A 24,037-nucleotide genomic window follows, 5' to 3' on the forward strand; every position below is an offset into this window, starting at 1 on the left:
CTGCTATGTCCCCAGTGCCTTGGATTGAGCCTCCCACACTAATGGGTATTCTAAAAGTACCTCTGGAATGAATGCTAGATATCTCTTTTATTGACCTTTCTTGCATATCTAAGGCTAAAATATGTCTAGATTTGCCAAAGTATTGTATCTACAGATTTTCCACCCACTGGTGGCAGTTTTCTGAGGTAGAGTAAAAATATTCTTCTTTTACATTCAGTTTAATCTGTCAGCTTGAATTCAGCTGTTAAGTAAATGTCTGTCTTCTCTTAAACACGAATTGTCAAGCACTTGTGTTTACAAAATTCTGTAGAGGGAACAAATTCAGTAATCTGTTTAGACTCTAAATAGAAGCAGGAGAGCAACATCAAAATAAGTGGATAGGGTAATTTTTAGATGCCGAAACTCACAGACTCTGCTGGGGTTATAATGGGGGAGAACCTGGGTGTAGGGCATTGGGGGTCTCATCACTACAAATCTCCTTGCTCATGTGGACAGAGCATCTGTTCATTCCCAGGAAAGAAAGATGTTTTTCTTATTCTACGGGGCATCTGAAAGTCAGAACATTAAAGAATGACGACTGTCCCCATGATGGCCAACTCCAGGATGAACTTCCCCACCTCTAGTGCCAGCAATACTATCACAGAGTCAGCTCCTTTGTCTTCTTCAGGTCTTTATTCAAATGTCATCTTAATAGAGTCAGGACTGCCAGGGATGGGCCAGGCACACAGAAGGACACTCCTAAGAAATATCTCGCTCACTATAAAACCGAGCCCTCTCCACTTCCATATGCCGCTGGAAAGAGGAGTGGGGTGGAAACCCTCCTCAAGGAACAAAATGAGTATTTCAGAAGAGTAAAGAGATTGCCAAAACGAACATCATTTGTTATGCATCATCTTAGAGGGAATCCAGAAACAGGGCTTGAGGATTTCCCCAAAACACCAATTTTAAATACATTATATTAAGGTTAGAAACTAAAAATAGTTACACAGATGTATTTGTTTATTAGAGCTTCCCTCTCACTTAACAGAAAAGGACTCTATCAAATGAAATCTATGATCTTGCCAGCCCACCTCACTCCTACTTTTTCCCCTACTCTCTATTCTGCTTGGTAACAGTCAGCCATTGGTCTCTTTGCTAGTCATCAAATGCTCTAAATGCCCCATGGCCTGGTGTCTTCTCCACTTGCCCTTCCCTTCCCATGGAATGTTTTCTCCTAGAAAGATGTGTAGGTTGCTCCTTTATCTTCTTCAGGTCTTTATTCAAATGTCATCTTAATAGAGAGGGAATTCCAAAAACTTACTGGGCTTCCTCTCCTAACTCCTCCTGCTTGAGGTACCACACAGCCTGACTGTCCTCTGACATAACATAGTGGCAAATTGACTTGTTCAGTGTCTCTTTTCCCTCTAGAATGTAAGCAGAGGCTTTGCTGTGTTCAATGCTCTATCCCCAGAGCCTAGAAAATGCTTGGTTTTTATTGAATGAACAAAATTAAGATTTATATTATAGGCTCCCATACTTTGCAAATAAGTGAAGACAAACCAGTAAGCATGATCCAAAGAGTTCAGGAAAAAAAGAGAAACTCAATGACATTAATACCTTCACAGCTTAACACATACATCTGTGAACATAAATCTGCTTTTTCTTAGCCGCTCCTAGAGTTGCGAATAACCAGAATTATATATTCGTTTCTCTGAGCAAACTTGGAAAATAAAGTAGGATGATCTAATGAGAATTTAAGTTTCTACTTTTAGAAATAGATTGATATGTCTTGTGTTCAGTATATGATGGGAGTGGACTCAGGGAACAGGAGTCCTTAAAATGAAAATGTTATTTTAAAAAGGAGGAGGAGGAAGAGAGTATACTTGTGCTGTCAAGTCTTCCTCACATGCTCTCTTCTTCCTCCTCCTCCCTCCGTCCTCACTGGTACCACTCCTTAATGCAGCCTTGATCACTGAGGTCAGGTGAACCCCAGTACCTGCGGCACAACTGGTTGCCTCAAGGCCAACTAATCCTGCATCCATCTTCCCACAATACTGTTTTGATTCTGTCATTCTTGTGGTCAAAAACTTTTAACTTTCATCCTCGATGTCATATATTTTGTTTTTTTCCCCCACAATCAGCTTATATAACTTTTTATATTTAAAATTCTAAAGGGAGGGATATGATCCATGGCTTCCTAATGTTTTCAGGATATATTTTGAGCTCTCAAACCTGGAGTGAAGGCCCTCCAAAGTTTACCTTGACCTTTCTATTTTCCTGCATCTAGTCCACCCCAAATCTACGGATACAGGAAAACTGCCTTATGCATACTCTACCCCAAAATATTATGCCCTTTCCTTCCCCCACAGCTTTGTGTTTACTTGGAATACCTCATCCTCTGTGGTGCTGCAAAGTAAAAGCTTGAATTCAAACTCAGGAAGTGTCAACCATACACAGAGACTTCTCAAGAGATGGTGAATTCATCACTATCGGAGGTACCCAGAGACAGCTGAAGATGGAACAAGGAAGCTCATACTAAATGCATTCATCCTGAGAATCCATGGCACCCAAAAAAATCCTACTTCAGTATAAAATCTTATTGGGCCATTTCTGTTTGAAATGACTTCTTGCCCCTTCAGAGTAGATGGTCTACCCTACCTATGTGGCAGTTATCATGTGCTGGCAGTGTAGTGACTTTGAGGGTATTTTTTCGTATATTAATATCTGATACTGGCTATGGTTTAAAATGCCTGCGTGGTTGCTTTGCCAGACTAAAACCTCCTAAAAGACAAAGACTTATGGCACCTATCACTGTCCCAAAAAATAAATACTCAAAAATATGTTTGTCAGTGATGATGCTAAAGAAATGTTGCTGTTAAAACAGGAATAAACTGGAAGGACATAAAAAGAGAGACAGAGAGAAGTTATGAAGCAGCAGGAAACATTAGCTTTCCTGGACTGCTAAAGGGTAAGTTCAAGTTCATTATCTCAAGTTTATATGTATACAGCATTTGCTGTTCACATTTCAATGGTCATGTCCTCAAGGGCACATGAAGTATCCTAACAAGCATGGACTAGGCAAGGGACATCTTGATGTGTAATCACATTCTTCTCAAGTTAAAGCAAAGAAACAGAGTCCAGTCAAGAACATTAGATTACTAATGGCTGCAAGAGCAGGAAGCCTTGTGCTCAGTTTCTGGGTTTAGCAGAAATGACAGACTTTGTGCTGGTACTGTACAACTTCTTGCTGGGTCAACTAAATGACTTTCTTTAAGCAAAAGAAAGGGCTGGTCAGGCAGGAGGCAGTGCCAGGAAAAAAAAAAAAAAAATCCCTGAACTCAGACAATGTGGAGCAAAGCTGTAGGGAGTGGCCCAGCACAATCCAGTCCTGAGGCAGACGAGGTTTTGTGGCTGCCAATTCGCCATCTGGGATGCCTGAAAAGGAGTCTGTCTGGGAATCCAGAGGCTTCAGTTTATGTTCCAATTTTACTGTTGGCTATTGTTGTGACCTTGGAGCCAGGCAAATCAACGCTGAATATTTCTGTTTCTCCATCAACAATACTCTGGGTAACAGCAATAAAAAGAATACAAATAAAAAACAAAAAGACAGCTTCTACCACCACCGATATATTCATACTTAAAGATAGTGTCAGGACTATAAAGCAACAAAGTCTGTAGAAGTCCTTATTTCAGTCAGATACCCTGTGTTCCCATGTCTCTTAATAGCCTTTTTTTGTCTCCTTATATCCTTACAAAACAACACAGTCACCATATCAAAACACTGTCCTACTTAGTGTTCTGATATGGTGATATGGTGACTACTTAGTGTCCCACCTTGTTAGCATCCTCTCAAATCACACTCCTGTTCCAGCCAGTACTAATGACTCCATTATTCGAGCAACAAACAAAAACCTCTATTAATAATGGTTTTAAATTAATTGAATAAACAAGCACTCTTCACTTTCAATTTCACTACAGATCATCTAATCAGCTGTCGAGTTCTATTCTGGATTAGTTATATCGAATAGTGAAGTGGTTTTGGTCTGCACTGTATGTATGGGTCTGCCTGCTGCAATTCCACTTAAGAAACTGCTACCCTTACCTCCCATTAGTAGGAAATGAGAAGAGGGGGCGGAGGCAATAACCTGATGCAGAAAGAAAAGGGTCCCTTGGCCCCTGAAAGATGCATCCACATTAGGTACAGTAAAACATACCTAGAAAGTTACCCTGGTTAATACTTGCTTAATGATAATGCTCTAGCCTGAGCTAGTTTATTAAGTCCTTGAGGTGTCTTTTTACGGTGCTTGTATCCTCTGCCCTACAGGAACTAGAGCAGCCGGACGATTCTAAAACACTAAAGGCTACAGCTGATTGCCCGTAAATGTTAATGGATGTGCAACTGGCTGTACTGAGAGCTAATGAAGACTCCTAAGAAGCAGGTGTGGGAGGAGATGGCCATGTACTTAGGATTTCCACCTTCACCTTCCTTTCCTGTTTTATCAAAGAAGAACATTAAATTCACAGGATAAGTTTCTTATAAAGGGCTACAAGCTTAATTACTCTTATATACCACATTTCCCTATTAAAAATGGTATTCTCTGAGGATTTTTAAAAAAATCTCAAATATCAATAATTTTCCAATTTACTCTTTTAATCTATTTTTTAATCTGTGCTTTTTTTTCTATTATTCTTATACCACAAAGCCACTCCAAGCTTTGGAATAACATTTCCTCCTAATTTGTATTTTTTAGTCCCTTCTGGTTCAAAAATTATTTCCTCTGTGAAAAGGAATTGTGTGTTGACAGTTCAAGTACATAGAAAAATGAAGATACTAGCACTCAGTAAGACTGGCTGAGGATGAAGATGATGATACAACATTTAAATAATAGTTGTTATGAATTCTAAGCATTTATATTTTTGTAGGTTTATATATTTTGAGAAGACAACATTTAAAACTATATATATATATATTCTAACTTGCATTTTGCTATACATATAGAGTTTTTAAAATAATTCTCCTAAAATGGAGTACTTATCATCTTGATAATACAGTACTTAAGATAATCAATTGTTGACATTTATGCTGAGTAGACCCAAATATACTTTTTAAAAATACACTATCAAGTAGTACAGTAAACTTGAAGATCATTTATACTATTCAGTTATTCAGATATCAAATTAATACAAAGGACGTCAAGCCATACCCATATCATAGTATGAAATAATGGTTTTTCTTTCCTAAATATTTGACTTCCATGTTTTGATAGTCCTGAATTACCATGACTATCTTACCCAAATTTTCTAGAATATCTGGATCTTCTCAGTTTTTAAATAAAATCATATATATAGCTCAAAATACAAGGAAAAAATTCAAACTAGGCTTAAAACTAAGACAACAGAAAACAAATAAGCATTTAACATTATTAATTCACTAAGTGATAAAATATTATTAAGTTGATTGGGAGATGTTCTTTTGTTAAAATAAAACCAAAGAAACAAGGTAGAATTTGTCCTCTCAAATTTCTCAATATATTGAGAATACTTTTTACCCCCAAGCTTTCTGTTTAGAACTAAAACAGACAATAAGTACACAGGAAAAAGCCAACCCCTTATTAGTTTACATAACATAAACACAAGAGAAATACATCTTCAGCATGTATTCATCTATTGCAGCCCCTCAATTATCATTCTTTTAACCCATCAAGAAATGATTCCATTTTTAAAAATCATAGTCTTTGCCAGGCACAGGAGTGTCATGAGTTCAAAGCCAGCCTCAGCAATTTAGCGAGGCCATAAGCAACTCAGCAAGATCCTGTCTCTAAAATTTTTTAAAAAATGGCTAAGGATGTGACTAAGTGGTTAAGTGCTCCGGGATTCAAGCCTGAGTACCAAAATAAAATAAAATCACAGCTTTTTGAAGAAGAATGATTTTTAAATGCTTATTACCACATTATAGTTATGCATAATAGATGGGTTCATTTTGGCATAATCATACATGCATGATTATTAAATTTGCCCCATTTCAGTCCCCAGTGCCTCCTCTTTCCCTCTCCTTCTCTCCACCCCTGATCCCCTTCCTCTAGTCTAATGGTCTTCCTTATTTTTTTTTAATCTGTGCTATATATATACAAAGGTGGAATTCACTGTATTATATTTATACATACACAAAACACAATTTTATCAAATTAATTCCACATTTCCTTCACTTTCCCATCTCTCCTCTCTCTCCCTCAATCTCCTTCTACTCCACTGATCTTTCTTCTGTCCTTATGAAATCAAGAATAATTTTTATGTAGCTGGATACCTTGGGGGAAAACAAACACATGTATGAAATCCAAAAGATTCTAATCTTTGTAGATAATTTTTTTGGTGGTACTAGAGATTTAACCCAGGGTTACCTTACCTTACTGCTGAGCTACACCCCCAGATTATTTATTTATTTAATTATTTATTTATCTATTTATTTGAGACAAGGTCTCACTAAGTTATGCTGAAGAGGCTGGCCTCAAATTTGAAATCTTCTTGCCTGAGCTTCTCAAGTCACTGGGATTATAGTCATGAACCATTGTGCATGGAATAAATCTGAATCTTTTGTATTAAAACCTAATGTGGACTTATTTGAGCGCTGTTTGTAGTCTTCATGTGAATATCTACAGAAATAGATACAAAGCTACAGAACTATTAGTGTGTTTGACAACAAAGCATTTAGCAGGTGGCCTACTAAATATAGGCACATACACAAAATTCTGAAAAATCTGGCCTAGGGATGATGATGATGATGATGATGGTTATTATATTATTATTATTATTATTATTATTATTATTATTATTATTATTATTGATACCAGGGATTGAACTCAGAGGAACTCAACCACTGAGCCACATCCCCAGCCCTATTTTGCATTTTATTTAGAGACAGGGTCTCGCTGAATTGCTAAGTGCCTAGCAGTTGCTGAGGCTGGCTTTGATCCTCCTGACTCAGCCTCCTGAGCCATTCAGTATTCACCACCACACTCAGCTGGCCTCAGGATTGAGTTTTAAAAAGCGGTTCTGGTTTAAGCTTGGCAAAGATGCACTGCATACTGTTCTGACCACTATTCAAAGTGTAGCAGTCATTACCTACGTGCTCAGTACCTTCTTCTCTAACCAGTTTCTCCTAATGACTTTCTCTCCCTCTATTCCTCTCCTTCTCTCTCAATTACTCTGTCAGTCACCCAGCCCAATTCTCTTAGTTACCTATAATATCACCTTTACCTGTTCACATCCATTAGTTGCGGAAGATTCACTGTCTCATTTACTTCCATCCTGCTTGACTTTCCATTGTTCCATCCCTAATGCAGCCAGGTCAGAGCAGTCTCAAGCCCATAGCTCCTAAAATGCCTTCCTGACTCCTAGTTACTCTTCATTCTCTCCCTTTCTCATTCGCCTTAGATTCTGCTTCAAGATTAATCATGGCATCATCTCATACCTTGTTCAAATTCTATCCTGAATTCAAAGACCACCATGGAGGATATAAAGTCCAAAGTTAAGAGACCCAACCTCCCTTTCCCTGCCTTTCCTGCTCTTTCCTAACACAAATTCCTTCCATTAAAATAAGCCCTCAGGTTTCTTTTCCCTTATACATTAATAAAGAAAAAAAAGAAAGAAAACACAACAGTTGTCCTCATCTCTTCTGCTCACTTTCACATCATTTATATTCTAATCCCACTCACACTGTAGCCTCAGTTGAGATCTGCAAAATTGGCAGCTTGAAAGCTTTCTTTCACCTTGCTGGCCCACTATGCTCTGCCCTCTTGAATTCCCACAGCACTCATAGTCTGTACTATTCATCTGATTTTGATATGCACTTACTTGTATTATCAGAGTATTTAATTTTTCATGTATATATATACCTTGTCTCTTTAGCCATATTTTAAATACCTTATCATATATTTTATGAATGATCAGATGAGTACCTTCTATAGCTTAGAATAAAAAGGCAAGGGGCTGGGGATGTGGCTCAAGCGGTAGCGCGCTCGCCTGGCATGCGTGCGGCCCGGGTTCGATCCTCAGCACCACATACAAACAAAGATGTTGTGTCCGCCGAGAACTAAAAAATAAACATTAAAATTCTCTCTCTCCCTCTCTCTCTCTCTCACTCTCTCTTTAAGAATAAAAAGGCAACATTGGCAAAGTTAACATGTAAAAGATGAAGATCACATTAATTTATGTTTTAATTCAAATTTAATAAGTACTTTTATGCTTTAGAGACTCAGAATTAAATGCCTGCACTCATATGACTTACATCTGGGAAATCAGACATTAATGAAACAATTATACATGTTTTGGGGGAAAATATGAATAGGCTTAAAATCATTTTAGATGCTACACATATCAACTCATTCTGAGTGCCTGCCTTCCATCCACTCCAGTTCCACCTGGGTCCTGCCTTCAATGAATAAGTAGCACATCTTTCTTGTTTAAAGAGTCTGACAGCTCCTTCAGGTGGAATTCATCTGACAATGTGTTAAAAGAGCAGTGTTAGCTTCTCATGCTACAGTTCACCTGATGAAATATATTTATACTTTATAAAACAAATGAAAGAAACCCCATAGGTTCTCTTTTCTCACAAAAAGTTTTTGTTTTGTTTCATTAATACTTTCCTTATCATTTCTACTTTCTTCTGGAAATTTCTGTTCAGAACAATTTTTTGATAAATAAATAAAGTAAGATGGACACAGAAAAAAAGAGCAGTGTTATAACAAAACTGCAACTAATAGAGGTTCTTGGCACATGTTGGAAGACAAAAATAAGGGAAGGGGCTGGGGATGTGGCTCAAGCGGTAGTGCGCTTGCCTGGCATGCATGCGGCCCAGGTTCAATCCTCAGCACCACATACAAACAAAGATGTTGTGTCCACCGAAAACTAAAAAATAAATATTAAAAAAAATTCTCTCTCTCTAAAAAAAAATAAATAAATAAAAAATAAAGGAAGGAAGATGAACAGCAGAAGAGATGCGGTTTATTTGAGACATATATTTGTTGCAATCTTGATATTCTAAGATTTATCCTTGGATAAAGTTATTCAATCAGAAGGCATTACTTTGTCCCTGATTTTCCCTTCATAGAATTGTTTCCATGGAATTTAAAGTATCATAAAATTGATTTTATGCTGAAATACTACACTCTATTAATGAAAGTTTAAGATTCAAAAACATAAAAATATTTCTGCATTTGTCAATTCACCATTCAGTATTTCCTGTACAAAGCAGAAAAAAAAAACTTTGCTAAAATTTAGAGCAAGGATATTCTAAAATTTAAGATAATGAAAAATCCCCCCCCCCCCGTGGAATTTGAAGTTCTTGTCATTGACAATAACCAGAGCCATATAATATATCACATCTTCCTTTTTCCCAGGTTCCAAGGAAGCTCAAACTGAGAAAGGTAACAAAATTCATGAAATCAAAACATATTGGATTTTCCCTGTTTTTAGTGGTCCTAATTTTCTATCCCTATGGTATTAATATATATATATAATTGTAAATAATTTCAATTCATTTTTGAAACAAATATTATTCTTTAATAAACTCAAAAAATCAAATTCCTCTTTGTATATGTCTTCTCACCAGCATAACACTTTAGATTTCTTTATTCATAAATATCTCTAAAATATCCTGCCCCTCCTCCCATCAAAGCTAGAGTCATCCAAGCAAACAGGAAAGAGAAGCACTGGAAGAGTATAAACTGACATTTCAGTGAAATCTAATTTTCATAAATCTTAATCTAATATCTTAATAAGACTTAGTTTTAATAAAAGACATTATTTTGAATGTATCAGTTTCTGATTACATTTTGCTCCCAATGTTTATATCCAAATCACTATAAAATTATAATATTTATGTCTGATAGAAAAATAAAATTGATAACCAATGAATTGGATTCTATTATGTGTTTACAGAATCATTCTCTCCCTCATCACTGTGCCTTAAATTGACACTGTTGTGTTGTCATTTTGATGTTTTCAAAGATGAGATTTACTATCATGAAATTTAAATGAACTAGGCTCTGTGCACACCTGTAATCCCATAGGCTCAGGAGGCTGAGGCAGGACGATTGCAAGCCATCTCTGCAACTTAGTGAGACCCTCAGCAATTTGGCAAGATCCTGTTTCAAAAATAAAAAATAAGGGGCTGGGGCTCATAGGTAGAGTACTCACCTAGCACTTGTGAGGCACTGGGTTCGATCTTTACCACCACATAAAAATAAAATAAAGAAATTGTATTCACCTACAACTAAAAATATATATTAAAAAATTAAAAAGTACTGGGGATGTAGCTCAGTGGTAAATCATTCCTGGGTTCAATCCCCCATCCAAAAATAAAAATAAAAGAGAGAATACTTACCAGCTAATGAAATGAAAGGAGTAATAATATTCTATTTAATATTTATGTTTGGTGTTTTAGTAAAGAACCCCCAAAAGTAACACTGTTTAGTTGATGCCACAAAATTATTCTGATCATTTGTAAACCATCTCAATATTTCTGTAATAAAATTTTTATGCTTGTAATTATCAGTCCCCCTCCCAACATAAGACACCATCATCATTACCCTCATCACCACCATGTAACATAAGCTTGTACCCACAAATTGTTAAAGGCTTAAATATAGCCTTTTAAGATGAATTATGTATAAATGCTAGTTATTTGGGAATAAGGATGGAAACATTTATCACACACAAAGCCAATAAGAACATTTGTGTTTGCATTAAATTTTGGATTCCTTCCCATTATGCTTCAGGCTGTAAGTTCCAGAGCACCCTGTTGTACTCTTTTGGTTCTTGTGGTCACAAATGGGAGCTGAAAAGATGACACCTTGCATGTAACAGGAAGGAGTCAAAGAAGGCCTCACAGAAGAAGGAAATGCTTGAACTGGGACTTGAAGGAAAAAAGAGAAGTGAGCCAGGTTGACAGTAGGGGAATGAGAATGATGGGCAATGCAGAGTACAAGTGCAAAAGGCACAGAGACATAAGGCGACATGGCAGGATTGAAAACCAAAAATAATTCTGTACAGCATGGAATGCCAAGAGATAAAGTTTGCAGTCAGGCAGGAGTAGGTCATAAGTAGTTTTGGAAATCAATAAAAGGAGTTTAGATTTTATTCTGTGGGTGGTAAGAGGCATTTAGCAACATAGAAAAATTATTGTTAGATCTATAATGAACTGGAGGAAGAGAAAACTATAAGGAGGAAATGATTAAGAGTTCATGAACCAAGGAAACATGGTTCATAAAACAATGGCCATGCAGAGAGATAAAGCAAAACAGAAAGGGGAGATAAGCTTGGAGTTCATCAGGAAATTGAATCGAAAGTCCACTATCCTTACTTGCCAAGATTTACAAGGACCCCATATAATTTCACAGGTTTTTTTTTAGTAAGGAATAAAAAGACCTGCACTTTAACACCTGCAGCTTAACCATATGATTCTCAATCAATCTTTAATAAAGGAAAACAACTTCTCCAAAATGAATAGTCTGATCTAAGTTTGTCATAGCTTGCTACATTGAAAAAAAAAATCCCCAAGTGGTTTACAAACCCATTGAGCAACTAATTGTAGTGGATGCTTACTGTTTTGGTACCTAACACTCTCTACCCATTTTTTGAGAGGACCCTCTCCCACCTACCACCCATCATTAACCTTGTCTATCCATGATTATTATGTACAACATCATGTTCATTCAGTATTTGATAGATGACATAACCAACACTCTGTTCTTACATACCCTCTGTGTCAATGATCTGTCTCTGAACTCCACTTTGGCCACGTACTCAAAAATCCACACCCTAGATGGAAATCACCACTACAGGATGACTTTATATCTGTTACAACATGTCATTGAACCACACCCATCATTTCTGTGCCTTTTCTTATTCCCATTTCACCTGTTCAGTTTCCACCAAATCTCCAGGCCCTTGCCCACTTCTTCCAGACCATTATCTCCCTTCATCTCCTTTTCATGTCCATTCAGAACCCCCTGTTGATTAAATTAGTAACTCTATTGCAAGATCTCTTCATTGATCTTCCATCTTTTGTTTGCAATAGGGCAAGCCTGAGCTGTCCCACTCAGATGACTCACACTCAAATTGTGTTCCAGGTGACTGAGCTCTCAAAGAGAAAACTGCTCAACTTTCAGATTAATATCATTCAAGTTTATGGTGGCTAACTTCACTGGCTCTTAGTGACAGTAAGCAATCCTTTCATTTGTGTATAGTCTATTCACTTCTATACTCCCTAGGATCACTGTTCCAACCCCTGACCACTTTGTTTAGCCTCTGTATCATCAAACCCTTCCACATGTTTGTCTTCAGCTCTTCTTCATAGTAAAATGAAGCCTACCAGGTAAAGAAACATTCCCCTCCCTGCTCCTCCACCTGAAACTTATCTATCAGAGTACTATCCTTTATCTTACTCATGCCCAGTACCTCGGAGCCAGGGTCTCTTCTCTTTTTCCTTAACTACAACAAAATATTGTTTTATTTGTTGATTTCTAACAAATTACACAAAAATTCAGAGCCTCTGGCTATAGGTCTTACATGAGGTTGCTGTCAAGCTGTTGGCTGGAATTCCAGTCTTATGTGAAGGCACAACTAGGGGAAGATCAGCTTCTAAGCTCATTTCACATGATTATTGGCATGATTTAGTTCCTTGTAGGCATTAGGACTTGAGACCTGTCTTAAGGCCACCTAAGTCCCAAAGACCTTCAGAGATATTTTCTTCTATATTTTCACTTCAATCTAACTCATTCCTGTGCAACTGTAGTCAGGTCAATTAATCTTGTCCCTTAAGTAAAACCAACAACAACAATAGACCAACTCAAAAACCTGCCCTCGCTCTTTCTTCCATTTTTAAGCTACTTCTCCATTTCTTTCTTCCATTCTCTCAGAAATTTCTTGAAACTATGTACATACACATGCACATAGACAATAAATATAGAATATGTACATTATATATATATATGTAATAGAAGCAGATGGCAACAGTTTGAGAGATAGAGATTGAGATTATACAGTATATGTATTGTATGTGTATGTATATATGTGAATATTTTCTTGCTTATTCCTTAGAACATTGCCATTTGTTTCTAACTCAACTTCTAGACTACAAATACTTTGTCACCTGTGATCTTATAATTTCCAAATGCAAAGTTCTCTCATTGAATTCTCTTCTTAATTGATCCAGCTATAGCCTTTAAAACTAGTTTCTTTTACCGTCATGGCATGTCTCTCCTCTTCATATGTTAGACATACATGTGTTTAATCACTCTTCTGTAGGAGGTAAGTTTTTATGAGGACAGAAACCTTGTCTGTTTGGTTCCCTCTCTAGAAGAGGGTCTGACATGTAATAAGTGATGAATGAATATCTGCTGAATAAATATCATCCACCTCTTGGTCAAATTGATTAGGCTAGGGTGAAAGCCACCACAAAATGTGTCAGCTCCAGTCCCTTTCCTGAGAGTTTAAACTTGGGACCAGGAGAGTCAAGCCAGCTTCTCTGGGTGGATGTAAACAGATCTTCAGGGTGAAAAGAGAATGAAGCAGATGTGATACAGAAGTTGAGACAAAGAGCATCCTGACAGAATTTGAGGCCCCAATTCCATCCCAAAGTACAAAATGAACTCTATCCTTGGTCTCTGTGAAATATCCCAATATCCCCATCATAAGTTACCTTTTAAACTAATTCAGTCTCTTTTTGCATTGTATCCTACTAAGAGATTCCTTACTAATACACTGCTCTGTGGATGAATAGATACAAAATAAACATCTTAAAGCCAACTTTTTTTTAAAAATGAGGATTAAAAGTTAGTGTTTTGGTTCTCATTCCCTGAATGAACATTAAATGGCAATGGTTCGCTTACTTTAATGAAAATACAATGTGATAAGGAGCCATTCTTTTTAAAATTTACAACCTCTTTACTGTCCCTCGCTTGGGTACTACTTATGAGAAAGGAGCTATTTCCATGTCTTCCCTAGATAAGATTATACACACATTCATTGATCTCCAAAGCCATTTATAATGAAGTTTGGTACTAATTTAACTTCATGCTAATTTAACTCCTTTGGCAGTGAAAAAGTACACGATTAAAGAGAAAACAGTTGAAGAATCTAGTTACAACAATGCATTACAAATTAAGGCTGGAGGACAAACTAAAACGATTCTAAATTGGCATTTAGTGATATAGGAGCTCTATCTTAGAGAATAGAAATTAAATAATTAGCAACATTACATTTTATGGGTTATGCTACTTACCAAACAAACGCTGATGGAAGAGAAATTTGCCAGCTATTAGTCCTATGAGAATGGCAAGTAGCCATAGAAGCACCTTCAAAATCCTCCAGCCAACTCCTCTAGGGTATTTATTTGTTACAAATGAAAAACAGTTTCCAACAACAATAACATTGGCTTCTGTTTGGCTGTGAGAAACTGGGTCCTCCGCAAAGATTAAGAAATTAAAGAAGATCACCAAATAAGCCACGATCATGCGAGACCAGGGATGCTGAAAATAATAGCGGAAGTCTTTACCCATCCTTCAAAACTTCAGTGCTGCAGTTTACCTGTGTGAGAAGAGAGACACAGAGTTAGAGTGGGAAACAAGCAGCATTCTCTTCCTGTTATTTAGTCAGATTTTACAACAGCTCAGTAAAAAGGTACCTGAATGAGATGATTGATGCCTGTTCCTACTGTGGCACCAGGACAAGTCTGAGGTTGAGGAAAGTTAATATTGTCCCTCCCTACTATCTAATCATACCTCTTACTAGTTGGGAACTTGGTAAAGAGGGGGAATGAAAGAGTAGGGGGAGCCGGCTGTGGTGGTACTTCCCTTTAATCACAGCAGTTTGGGAAGCTGACGCAGGAGGACTGTAAATTCAAGGTCAGCCTCAGCAATTTAGCTAGGCCCTATCTCAAAATAAAACAAAAAAAAAATAAACAGGGTGGGAATGTGGCTCAGCGGTTAATTAAGCACCTTTGGATTCAATATCCCTGGTGCCAAAAAAAAAAAAAAAAGGAATATATGAGAGGACAGGAGACATGAGAGGGCAGGACACAATCCAAAATTGGGATAATGACCGAGATGACATAGGAAGGAAGAAGCACAGGGAATAAGACCAATGCCACCATTTTCTTCTTTTAGATTATTTCACCTTACAACCATAGTCATCTAAAAAATGAAATAATATAAAAGTAAAGTGAACACACATAAAACACCCAATAAACATTCTCCTCTGCCTAAATCCCTCCCCTCAAAGTCATGATCACTTAATAAATTTGGTAAATAAACTTTCTAATCTCTTTCTATACATGGATAGATGCACACATGTGCGTAACCTTTTGTAATACCCAAAGGCACAAAGGTGTTACAAAAACTCGTAATGTGCCTACAGCAACGGATCTGCAGACCTACTCTGGAAGCACTGCCATCTCAAAGTGTGAATGTCCAGGCCCCACCTTCAAAGTCTCACTGTTTTCTTCCCTCTTTCCTCTTCATGAACCAGCCTACCCAGAAAGCACAAAAGCTGTAACTCCTACATGGGGAGGTTTGTCTAGGCCTACCAGGGCTTGTGAGTAGATATCCAATTCTAGAGTTCATTTTGGTGAACTCATTTAGCTTTCAGACTAAGTAACATCTGCTCTTTCAGCAATAAAACTCTTTAAATCTTGAAAACAAAAGTAATAAGGGCGGTCATTTGACTGCCATCAACCAATTTACTTTTCTTCTTTCTCAATTTATTTAGAGAAGGACTCTCCTTCAGAGAGGAAGGAGAGAGAAGAAGGACCCTTGCAAAGTGTATAGTCCCTAACATGACAGGCTCTCTGCTGGATGTCTGCTTGCAACATTACAGCATTTTTGTCATAACAAGTTCCTGAAATACTATTATCATTCCCATCCCTTTATTTTCCAGGGAGAGAATTAAGGCTCACATAGGTTATGCCACTTTTCCCTAAATCACTCAGCAAAAGAGAGCTGATCTGAACCTCTGAAGTATGACCCCCAAGGCACCATTGCCAACCTTTGTAGCACTTTTTCTTCTTAAAGGAAAGATCCAGAAACCAATCCCAAGAATGCCTTTCAGAGGTACATTCTTCTTTAGAGACAATTATATACTTATATAGGACAGGGAAGATTATGTAAGTAAAAGAATCTTTCTCTGATCCTGGACACTTGAGGGGGAGGGGAATCCATTGACAAACATCATTTTACAACTGGCAAAAAGTCCAAAGGTTACACCACAAGTCTGAAGTGCTTCTAAATCAACGAAAGATCTGAGAATAGTTTCCAAGGGTCCCAAATCTCAATCCAATACTCTGGGCTGATGAATGTCAATTAAACTCACAATCTAAGTTAATGAAGGCATGTTGTAGCTATTTTAGAAAAGCAATGTAAACGTGCAAAAGAATTGGCAATAAAATTCAGCCAAACCCATAATCACTACGACCTTGGACTCATACGCCTTCTAAGAAATTTCAAGTCCCTTATGATCTTTGTGAACACTCTGAAATATCTGTTCCCAGCTCAGATCACTTAGGTATGGTGGCTTTCTCAAGATTCTTTAGTTGTTCTTCCCTCTTTCCTTTCTTCCTTCTTTCCTCCCTCCCTCCCTCTCTCCTCCTTCCTTCTTTCTTTCCTTCCTTCCTTTCCACAAGACTATCACTCACAATAGCAGCAAGGACCTGTGTGTATGGTTCTCACACCAGAGACCAGAACACGTAGTGAAGTATAAAAATGAGCATTGTGCATTTTCATGATATTTAGTGTGTACAAATGCAGAAATGGGTCAGTTTTCAATTTCACGCAACACTTTTGGAAGTATGCAAAAACCACCACCAAAAAGAAATTCACAAAAATCATCTCAAGGACCAATGACATTTGAGGAAGGACTTGTACTACATGACCATCAGAACTGCACAAAGATATCCCTTAGAAAGTTACTATAATGAGTTACTTCCTATGAGGCACCCATTAGCAGTGAGGGATTCTAGTGAGAGCCACCACCACCTCCTCTCCTTCCTTGCACACACATAATCAAGACAGCAGGATTTAGACCACTGAATTTACATGACCTTGATTCTTTTTAAAAAATACTTTGTGGAGGACTAGCATATACTTATTTTGTTGCTATTTTTAACTTCAGAATCTTGCCTGTGGGCTATATAATTTCCACATGCCCAAGTTAAATTAGAACATGCAAAAAAAATTGGAGACAGCTGTTCCTCTCCTAAATTTATGCTATTTCAGGAGAGAGAACTATACTACTGAGCAACAATCCTGTACTAGTATCTAATCTCATTGAATTCCCACAGTAATGCTATGAATGCTAATGTCACTCTTACAGTTAAGAAAAAATGAAGGCTCAAAGTAATTGTCCATTTAGTTCACATACTCAGCAAGTGGAAGAGACAGAATTTGAATCCACATTGACACCTAGTCCTTAATCTATCTAATATACCATATAGCTGGAAGTGCTTCTTTCAGTAAGATATTTTTCATAATGCTTATAGTTCATTCTTCATTTCTACTTTTAAATACTAGCAGAATGAAACAGGACCCTGATATTGATCCTTTCATCATTTTATTTTATTGTAAACTCCTTAGAGAGGTCATAAGAGGCTGTTTACTTCTTGGGAACAGCAGGATGCTGAGCTCACAGTGGGCAATCCATAGACACATATGAATGATCTGAGTGGTAACACTCAGAAAGAGAAACCCCTTCATTGTTTAGGTGAAATGAGAAAAAGGCAAAGCAACCTCACATTCAACTTCCACTAGAAAAGAGAAAAGCAGCCAGGTTCAAAGACTGCAGTGGTGACTCGGCCAGAAACATCACTGATTTACCCACACACAACCCCATTTCATTTTAGCACCAGGCTCCACATATCATCATCATCATCATCATCATCATCATCATCACTCAGGGATAACACTAACTGAGGACTTGCTGTTTGCCAAATAGTATACTCATGAGCTTTATAAGCACCTCTTTTAAGTTTAATAGCAGCCTAGTGAGGAAAATGCTCTTCCTTTCCCCATTTCACAAATGTTGAAACTGAGACGGACAGTTTAACAGTATTGCTATTATTGTTGATGTTGTTTTGCTTATGTTTGTTTGTTTGTGTGGAATTGGGAATTGAATCCAGGGGTACTCTATGACTAAGCTACACCCCCAGACCTTTTAATTTTTTATTTTGAGACAGGGTCTCACTAAGTTGCCAAGGCTAGCCTCGAACTTGTGATCCTGCCTCAGCCTCCTGAGTGGTATGAACCACCACAATCCACAACTTTAGTAGGTTGTATGAAGGAATAAAACTTGTCTATATCATAACAAAGATTCAAGTTAAAGCTACCTGGCCTCAACACTCTATACTATGCCTTTCCTGTACAACAACGTAAATTCCAATGTCTTGTTGTTTACATGTTGGTTAGAAAGTTTCTGATAATAAAACCATCCGATATAAAATATTCACAGTGCTTCCAGGACGAATGGATCTATTATTACTATTCAAATTGACCTTGGTAGCATGATCAGAAAAAAATGGGAATCATATAACTATAGGAGTATTTGAATTCTTTCTTCTTTGAGCCTCAGTATAAGTAATTGAGTTGATCTGATTGTCCTTTTGCTGAACATCACTGGTGTGCATTCTGCATCTCAAAACAAGACTAATTCACACAAACTTAATTCCTTCTCATAAGTAATGACATTGTTAGGTAGATGCCACTATTTTAGAATCCTCTGCTTTTTCATATAATAGCAACAATAATGATGTTTGGTAAGAATAGGCTAAAACTGAAAACTCATTGGCCTTTCATGGTTTCTAACTCTGGAGGAACAAGATTTATACTGGATATTTGTAAAGTCAGAAATTTTAGTACAAACCAATATTTCAGAGAAATGCAAAGGAACAAAAAAAAAATAAAATAAAAAGGAGAGATGTAAGACTCTCAAATAGGAGAATGTTTTGATTAAAGACACAGGGGAAATCACCTGGGACCGATGCAGAGACACATCAGTAGTTCTGTGTGGCTGGAACATAAGGTGTTTGGAAGTGTCTTGTGAGAATTAAGAATGATTTGGGGCCAATTCAAAGAATATTATTTAAAAAGTGTTGGTTGGTACTAAGAAGAGATTAGGAAATCATAAAACATTTCAAAGCAAAAAAGTGAAATGATCATACATAAAAAGTGATGAAGTCAAATTTTTTTCCATAATAACACTCATTAATTCACTTGTTCAATATTTACCAATCATCTATTTTGTGCTAGGCAGTAGCCTATGTGCTGAGGTTACTTATACCTAGTAGACAGCCAACAAATATTTGCTGATGGATAAATTCATGAATAAATAGATGTGTTGTTGAAAACAGACAACAGACCAGGTTGAGATAAGAAAAAAAATACTGAGGATTTCATTCCAGAGACAGTAGATTCTGAATCACAATGTTATTAATAGAATACCTGTTTCCATGCATCTGATAGTTATTTTGTGGGGAACAAACCAAAAGATAAAAATTAAATACACAGTATTTCAGAAAGTTGAGAGAGAAAATTAAAGCAAGGAAAAGTTAATAGGGAGTCAAGAGTGAGGGACGTTAAAGGTCTCACTGTAAGCTGATAGTAGAAGACACACATGAAAGAAGGACCAGAGGCAAGGAAATATCTATGGAAGAAGACCAATCCAGATAGAGGGACAGAAGTTGGAAAGGCCTGTTGCCAGGGCATGCATGGTACATTTAAGGTAGTACACGAAGGCTAAAATGACTGGACAGTATGTGGTACTGGAGAATATGGAAGAGATGCAGTCTAGGAGGAAGTTGCATCATGATCAGGCCTTGAGGCCATCCTATGGATGTGAGCTTTCACCCAGACAGAAATGGTGATAGAATCGGACTTTCATATCAAAAAGGGCCACTTTGTCTGCTGGTTCAAAATACTTTGTAGGAGTCAAGGAACAGAAGTGGGGAAGTTATTGAGGAAGCTATTGCCAGTTACCTTGAACCACACAGGTATAGAGGAAGAATTTAAACAGCTCAGCTTCTGGACACCTTCAAAAGGAAGAGCCAATAAGAGTTATTAAGGCAGCCAAGTATGGTGGCACTATAATCCCAATGACTCAGGAGTTTAAGTCTGGAGGATGAAAAGTTTGAGGCCAGCCTCAGCAATTTAATAAGACATTCAGCAACTTAGGGAGACCCGGTCTCAAAATAAACAATTAAAAAATCCAGCAATGTAGCTCACTGGTAAATCTCCCCTAAGTTCAATCCCCAGTACCACCTCACACACACACAAAAGAAGAGTTATTCGTGGATTGGATGTGGACATGACCTAGACAAAATCCAGAATAGAACTGCCATTTCCTGAGATGGACAGAGGTTCAGTAGATGTAGAAATCATACTCATACTGACAGTTTTGAATGTTTTTTATGTGTTGTGCTGTTGGAATGCACATTTCACATATTATCTCAATTAGGCCTTACAGCAACTATTTGTATTGGCCAGTGAAGAAAAAGAGATTCAGAGAAGTTGTAATGTTCCCAAGGTCATACAGCTACCAACTGGCAGAAATAGGTACAACTACCTCTATATAACACTACACTTAATACTTTTAATTATTGTCATATTGCCTTTACTATAAAGTATAAAATACAGAATAAAGTTTCAATGGGAAGGAAGAGCAAGTACTAGGTGATGACTTGCACCTAGTGGGCACTCAATAAATATTTGCTAATGAATGTATAAATGAATAAATAGATATGCAGATGATAACAGTCCAGCCTTGGGTGAGGAAAAAAAAACACTGAAGAATCTATTCCAGAGACAGTAGACTCTGAATAATGGGACATCCAAGTCTGTAAAAGGAGAAATGATAGAAAAATAAATAAACCAAATGCATATATGCTTGAATATACCAGCTCTGAGGTAAGGACAGATCATAGTATATAATCCTAGATGATTATAGAAGACAGGCAAGGGGAAATGATACAGAGCATTTTACATAATGCAAGTGCTTAATACAGGTTTAAGAAATACAAATAGCAATAATAACAATATAAATGTAAAGCTGAAACTCTTACTTTAGGTCCAATACAAAAGACCACACAGCCTTTTAAATAAAAAGCAACCTTTTAAGTCAATCAATGAAACTGCCATAAGTGGTTCTGCATAGATACCAGGACAGCATTTGTGATGCCCTAGCTAATTTAGAGGATCCCAACCATAAATCATTTCCTAGACTTTCTCTTCATATTGTTTCTACCTTTTAGTGGTTTTCTTCCCTTTTATCCTTCAGTCACTGGGACAACAATCAATGAAAGTTTTTAAAACAGAATCTGAAAATGAAGTAGGTCTGAGTCCTTTAGACGATGACAACTCTGTTGTAATGGCAAAATATTTTAAAGTCCCATTGTATTATAAAGCAAAAAAACGAATCAAACAGTAACCAATAAATTCTTTAAAAATGTGAAGGTCCTTTTCAGTGGCATCCGCTTCTGATAAAGAATGAATTGCCATGGTCACACTCTATCAATAATGCCAAAGCTAATATTCATTAAGTATTCTTTAATATATTAAATAAAAGTCACATGTCTGAACTTATTTTTTAAATGACCGAAGCTTAAGCAAGCAAATTAAATAAGACTGACAAGTACTGGCTTCTTTTCTTTGTTTTTTGATCCTGGGGATTGAACTCTGAGCCTCACACATGCTGAGCAACCACTTTACCACTGAGCTATGTCCCCAGGCCTTTTTACTTTGAGACAGGGTCTTGCTAAATTGCCCAGGCTGGCCTTAAAATTGCAATCCTGATGCCTCAGCCTCCAGGGTATCTGGGATTACAGGCATGGGCCAAACTGCCCAGCTGACAAGTACTGGTGGGTTTCTGATCACATGGATTTAATGAAAGGTGGGAGGAGAGGGATAACTATCTGAGTTAAAATGTTAAAACCCCTAATTGCTTTTAAACTCCAAAGTCTGGGGGAGTAAAAGAAAGTATAGCTAGGACTTTTTTTTAAAACCAATACTTTATAACAAAAATAGAATTTTACAGGGATTCTACTATTTTTTTATATTCAATAAATTGGAAGTAGTTGTTTCTGAAGACAAAACAAAACCCCAAAAGCATCCCAGAGGTCCTTCCTTGCGTGTCAGCCAATATATCACTTATAATTAGAGGAGAAATGCATGACCTTATATTTAACCATTCTTTTAGTCAACATTTTGTTTCTTTTTGGTTCCTGAGACTTATATCTACATATAAACACTAAAGTAAGCATGTGATGTTTACTTTCACCCCCCCACACACACCCCCACACACACCCACACACACTTCATTGTTCCACAGAGGGTTGAATAAATAATGGCAGCCAAAATGTTACCTCGTTGGTCAAACATATTTGTGGGCCTAAGGCATTTTCAAAAATACAAATAGAAAAAAATAGTTTTATTTAGTCAGGATGAAGTTAGCAAACATTCAAATACTCAAGTCAAGTCAATGGATCTGTCTGTCTTTCTCCCGCGCTCCCTGTCTCTCTCTCTCTCTCTCTCTCTCTCTCTCTCTCTCTCTCTCTCTCTCTCTCTCTCTCTCTCTCTCTCTTCCCCCGCCCTTCTTTTCTTCTCTCTTTTATCTCTCTGCCCACCCACCCCCGTTTATTTTAAGGACGACACCAATGAACTGCAACCTGTTAATTTAATTAACAAAAATAGGGCTTGTGTTCAGGTCCTATGCAAGGAATCACTGAAGCGAAGAAAGTTCAAGGACTGTTCTACCATCTTTTACCGCCTGGAGCCCAGGACTTTGAGGTTCCCACCAAGATCCGTGAGCCTGGAAGTCTCCTCTGCCCTTACCCAAGGGCTGGTGCGTCTGCCTGCCTCCTTGACACTTCACCCAGCCTCTTTCCATAACATCCTCCGGGAGGGAGGAGGGAAGGCGCCGGGGAATTCGGGGGCCGGGCCGGCGTTCCGCGGTCGCTTCCACGGTCGCGGGAGGCAGCGGGGCGCGGGCAGCGGGGCCGGCAGGGCTCGGCTGCGGCGGGACCAGGGCGGGGGAGGCGCCCGGCTCCGGGCCGCGTACTCACCGAAGGGGCTGCGCAGGCTCCGGGCGACTGCACACGGGAGACCGGGTCAAGCACAGCCCTCCGGCGCGCCGGCGGCCTCGCTGGGAAGCGCAGCGAGACGGACCGGCGGCGTCGCTGCCACTGCTGCTGTCACCGAGCTATAAATACCGGCTCGGCCCACACCCGCCGCCGCCGCCTACGCCGGGCGCCCTCGGTGCTGACTCTCACCGCGCACTGGGAAGTCCGCCGTGGCGGGCTGCACACTGCGAGCGCAAGGGCAACGGCGCCGCGCAGGTGACCGCGGCCGCTCCAGCTGTGCGGCAGCCTCCGCAGCTGGAGGCATGGCCTCCGGCCGCCCCCGCCCTCTCCCCTCCTTCCCGCCCCAACCGCGGGCCGAATCCAGCCCGTGGGCCCCAAGCGCCGCGGCAGAGCCTGCCCCGGCTGGCCCGCCTCTGCAGAGCGGCAGCCGCAGGCAGGGAAAGATTTAGGAACCTGGAAGGGGGGTGGGGGCCACCGAGCTTCAGCCTAGGGTGTCAACAGCCGTCCCTTCCTCCTGCGGGAATTGGCAGACTTGTACAATCCACATCCTGCAGGTAACCAATGAGGTTCCCAGTTGGAACGTCTTTAAAGAGCAGCAAACTTTCTAACGCAGCTTCAGGTCACAGAACATCCTTCTGCTCCTGTGTCTTGGAGATGCCAAAGGTGGGGGTAGGGAGAGCGAGCCCACAGGAGTTGAGAAGTCTTATATTTTATACGTACTTTGCAGCTTGTCTGCTCTCTCTCTCTCTCTCTCTCTCTCTCTCTCTCTCTCTCTCTCTCTCTCACACACACACACACACACACACACACACTACACACACACCCCCCTATACAAATATTCACATATATACATACATGCGTGACTACACATAAGCATATCTATTCATAAGAGACATGCACAAGTACACATGTGTTCACGCGTATATGCACATATAAACACAC

The 24,037-nt window shown here is 38.6% G+C and overlaps 1 protein-coding gene across 3 annotated transcripts in view; it reads right to left on the minus strand.

Annotated features, from left to right (window-relative positions):
- The window catches only part of Tmem117 (transmembrane protein 117), a 442,366-nt gene extending 418,741 nt beyond the window's left edge, over positions 1 to 23,625 (minus strand). Inside the window, exons 1-2 of one of the 3 annotated variants that reach the window (XM_077798672.1) lie at positions 23,549 to 23,625; positions 14,261 to 14,565 (exon numbers count right to left, since the gene is read on the minus strand). In XM_077798672.1, the coding sequence (XP_077654798.1) occupies positions 14,261 to 14,537 (277 nt within the window). In that variant the 5' untranslated portion in view covers positions 14,538 to 14,565; positions 23,549 to 23,625. Of the gene's footprint in view, positions 1 to 14,260; positions 14,566 to 22,847; positions 22,945 to 23,077; positions 23,378 to 23,548 lie in introns of those variants that run through there. The other 2 variants (XM_026401424.2, XM_026401425.2) reach the window with 2 other exon arrangements.
- Positions 23,626 to 24,037: the final 412 nt, after the last annotated feature.

Source organism: Urocitellus parryii, chromosome 5, assembly GCF_045843805.1.
Source record: "Urocitellus parryii isolate mUroPar1 chromosome 5, mUroPar1.hap1, whole genome shotgun sequence".
Lineage (NCBI taxonomy): Eukaryota > Metazoa > Chordata > Mammalia > Rodentia > Sciuridae > Urocitellus > Urocitellus parryii.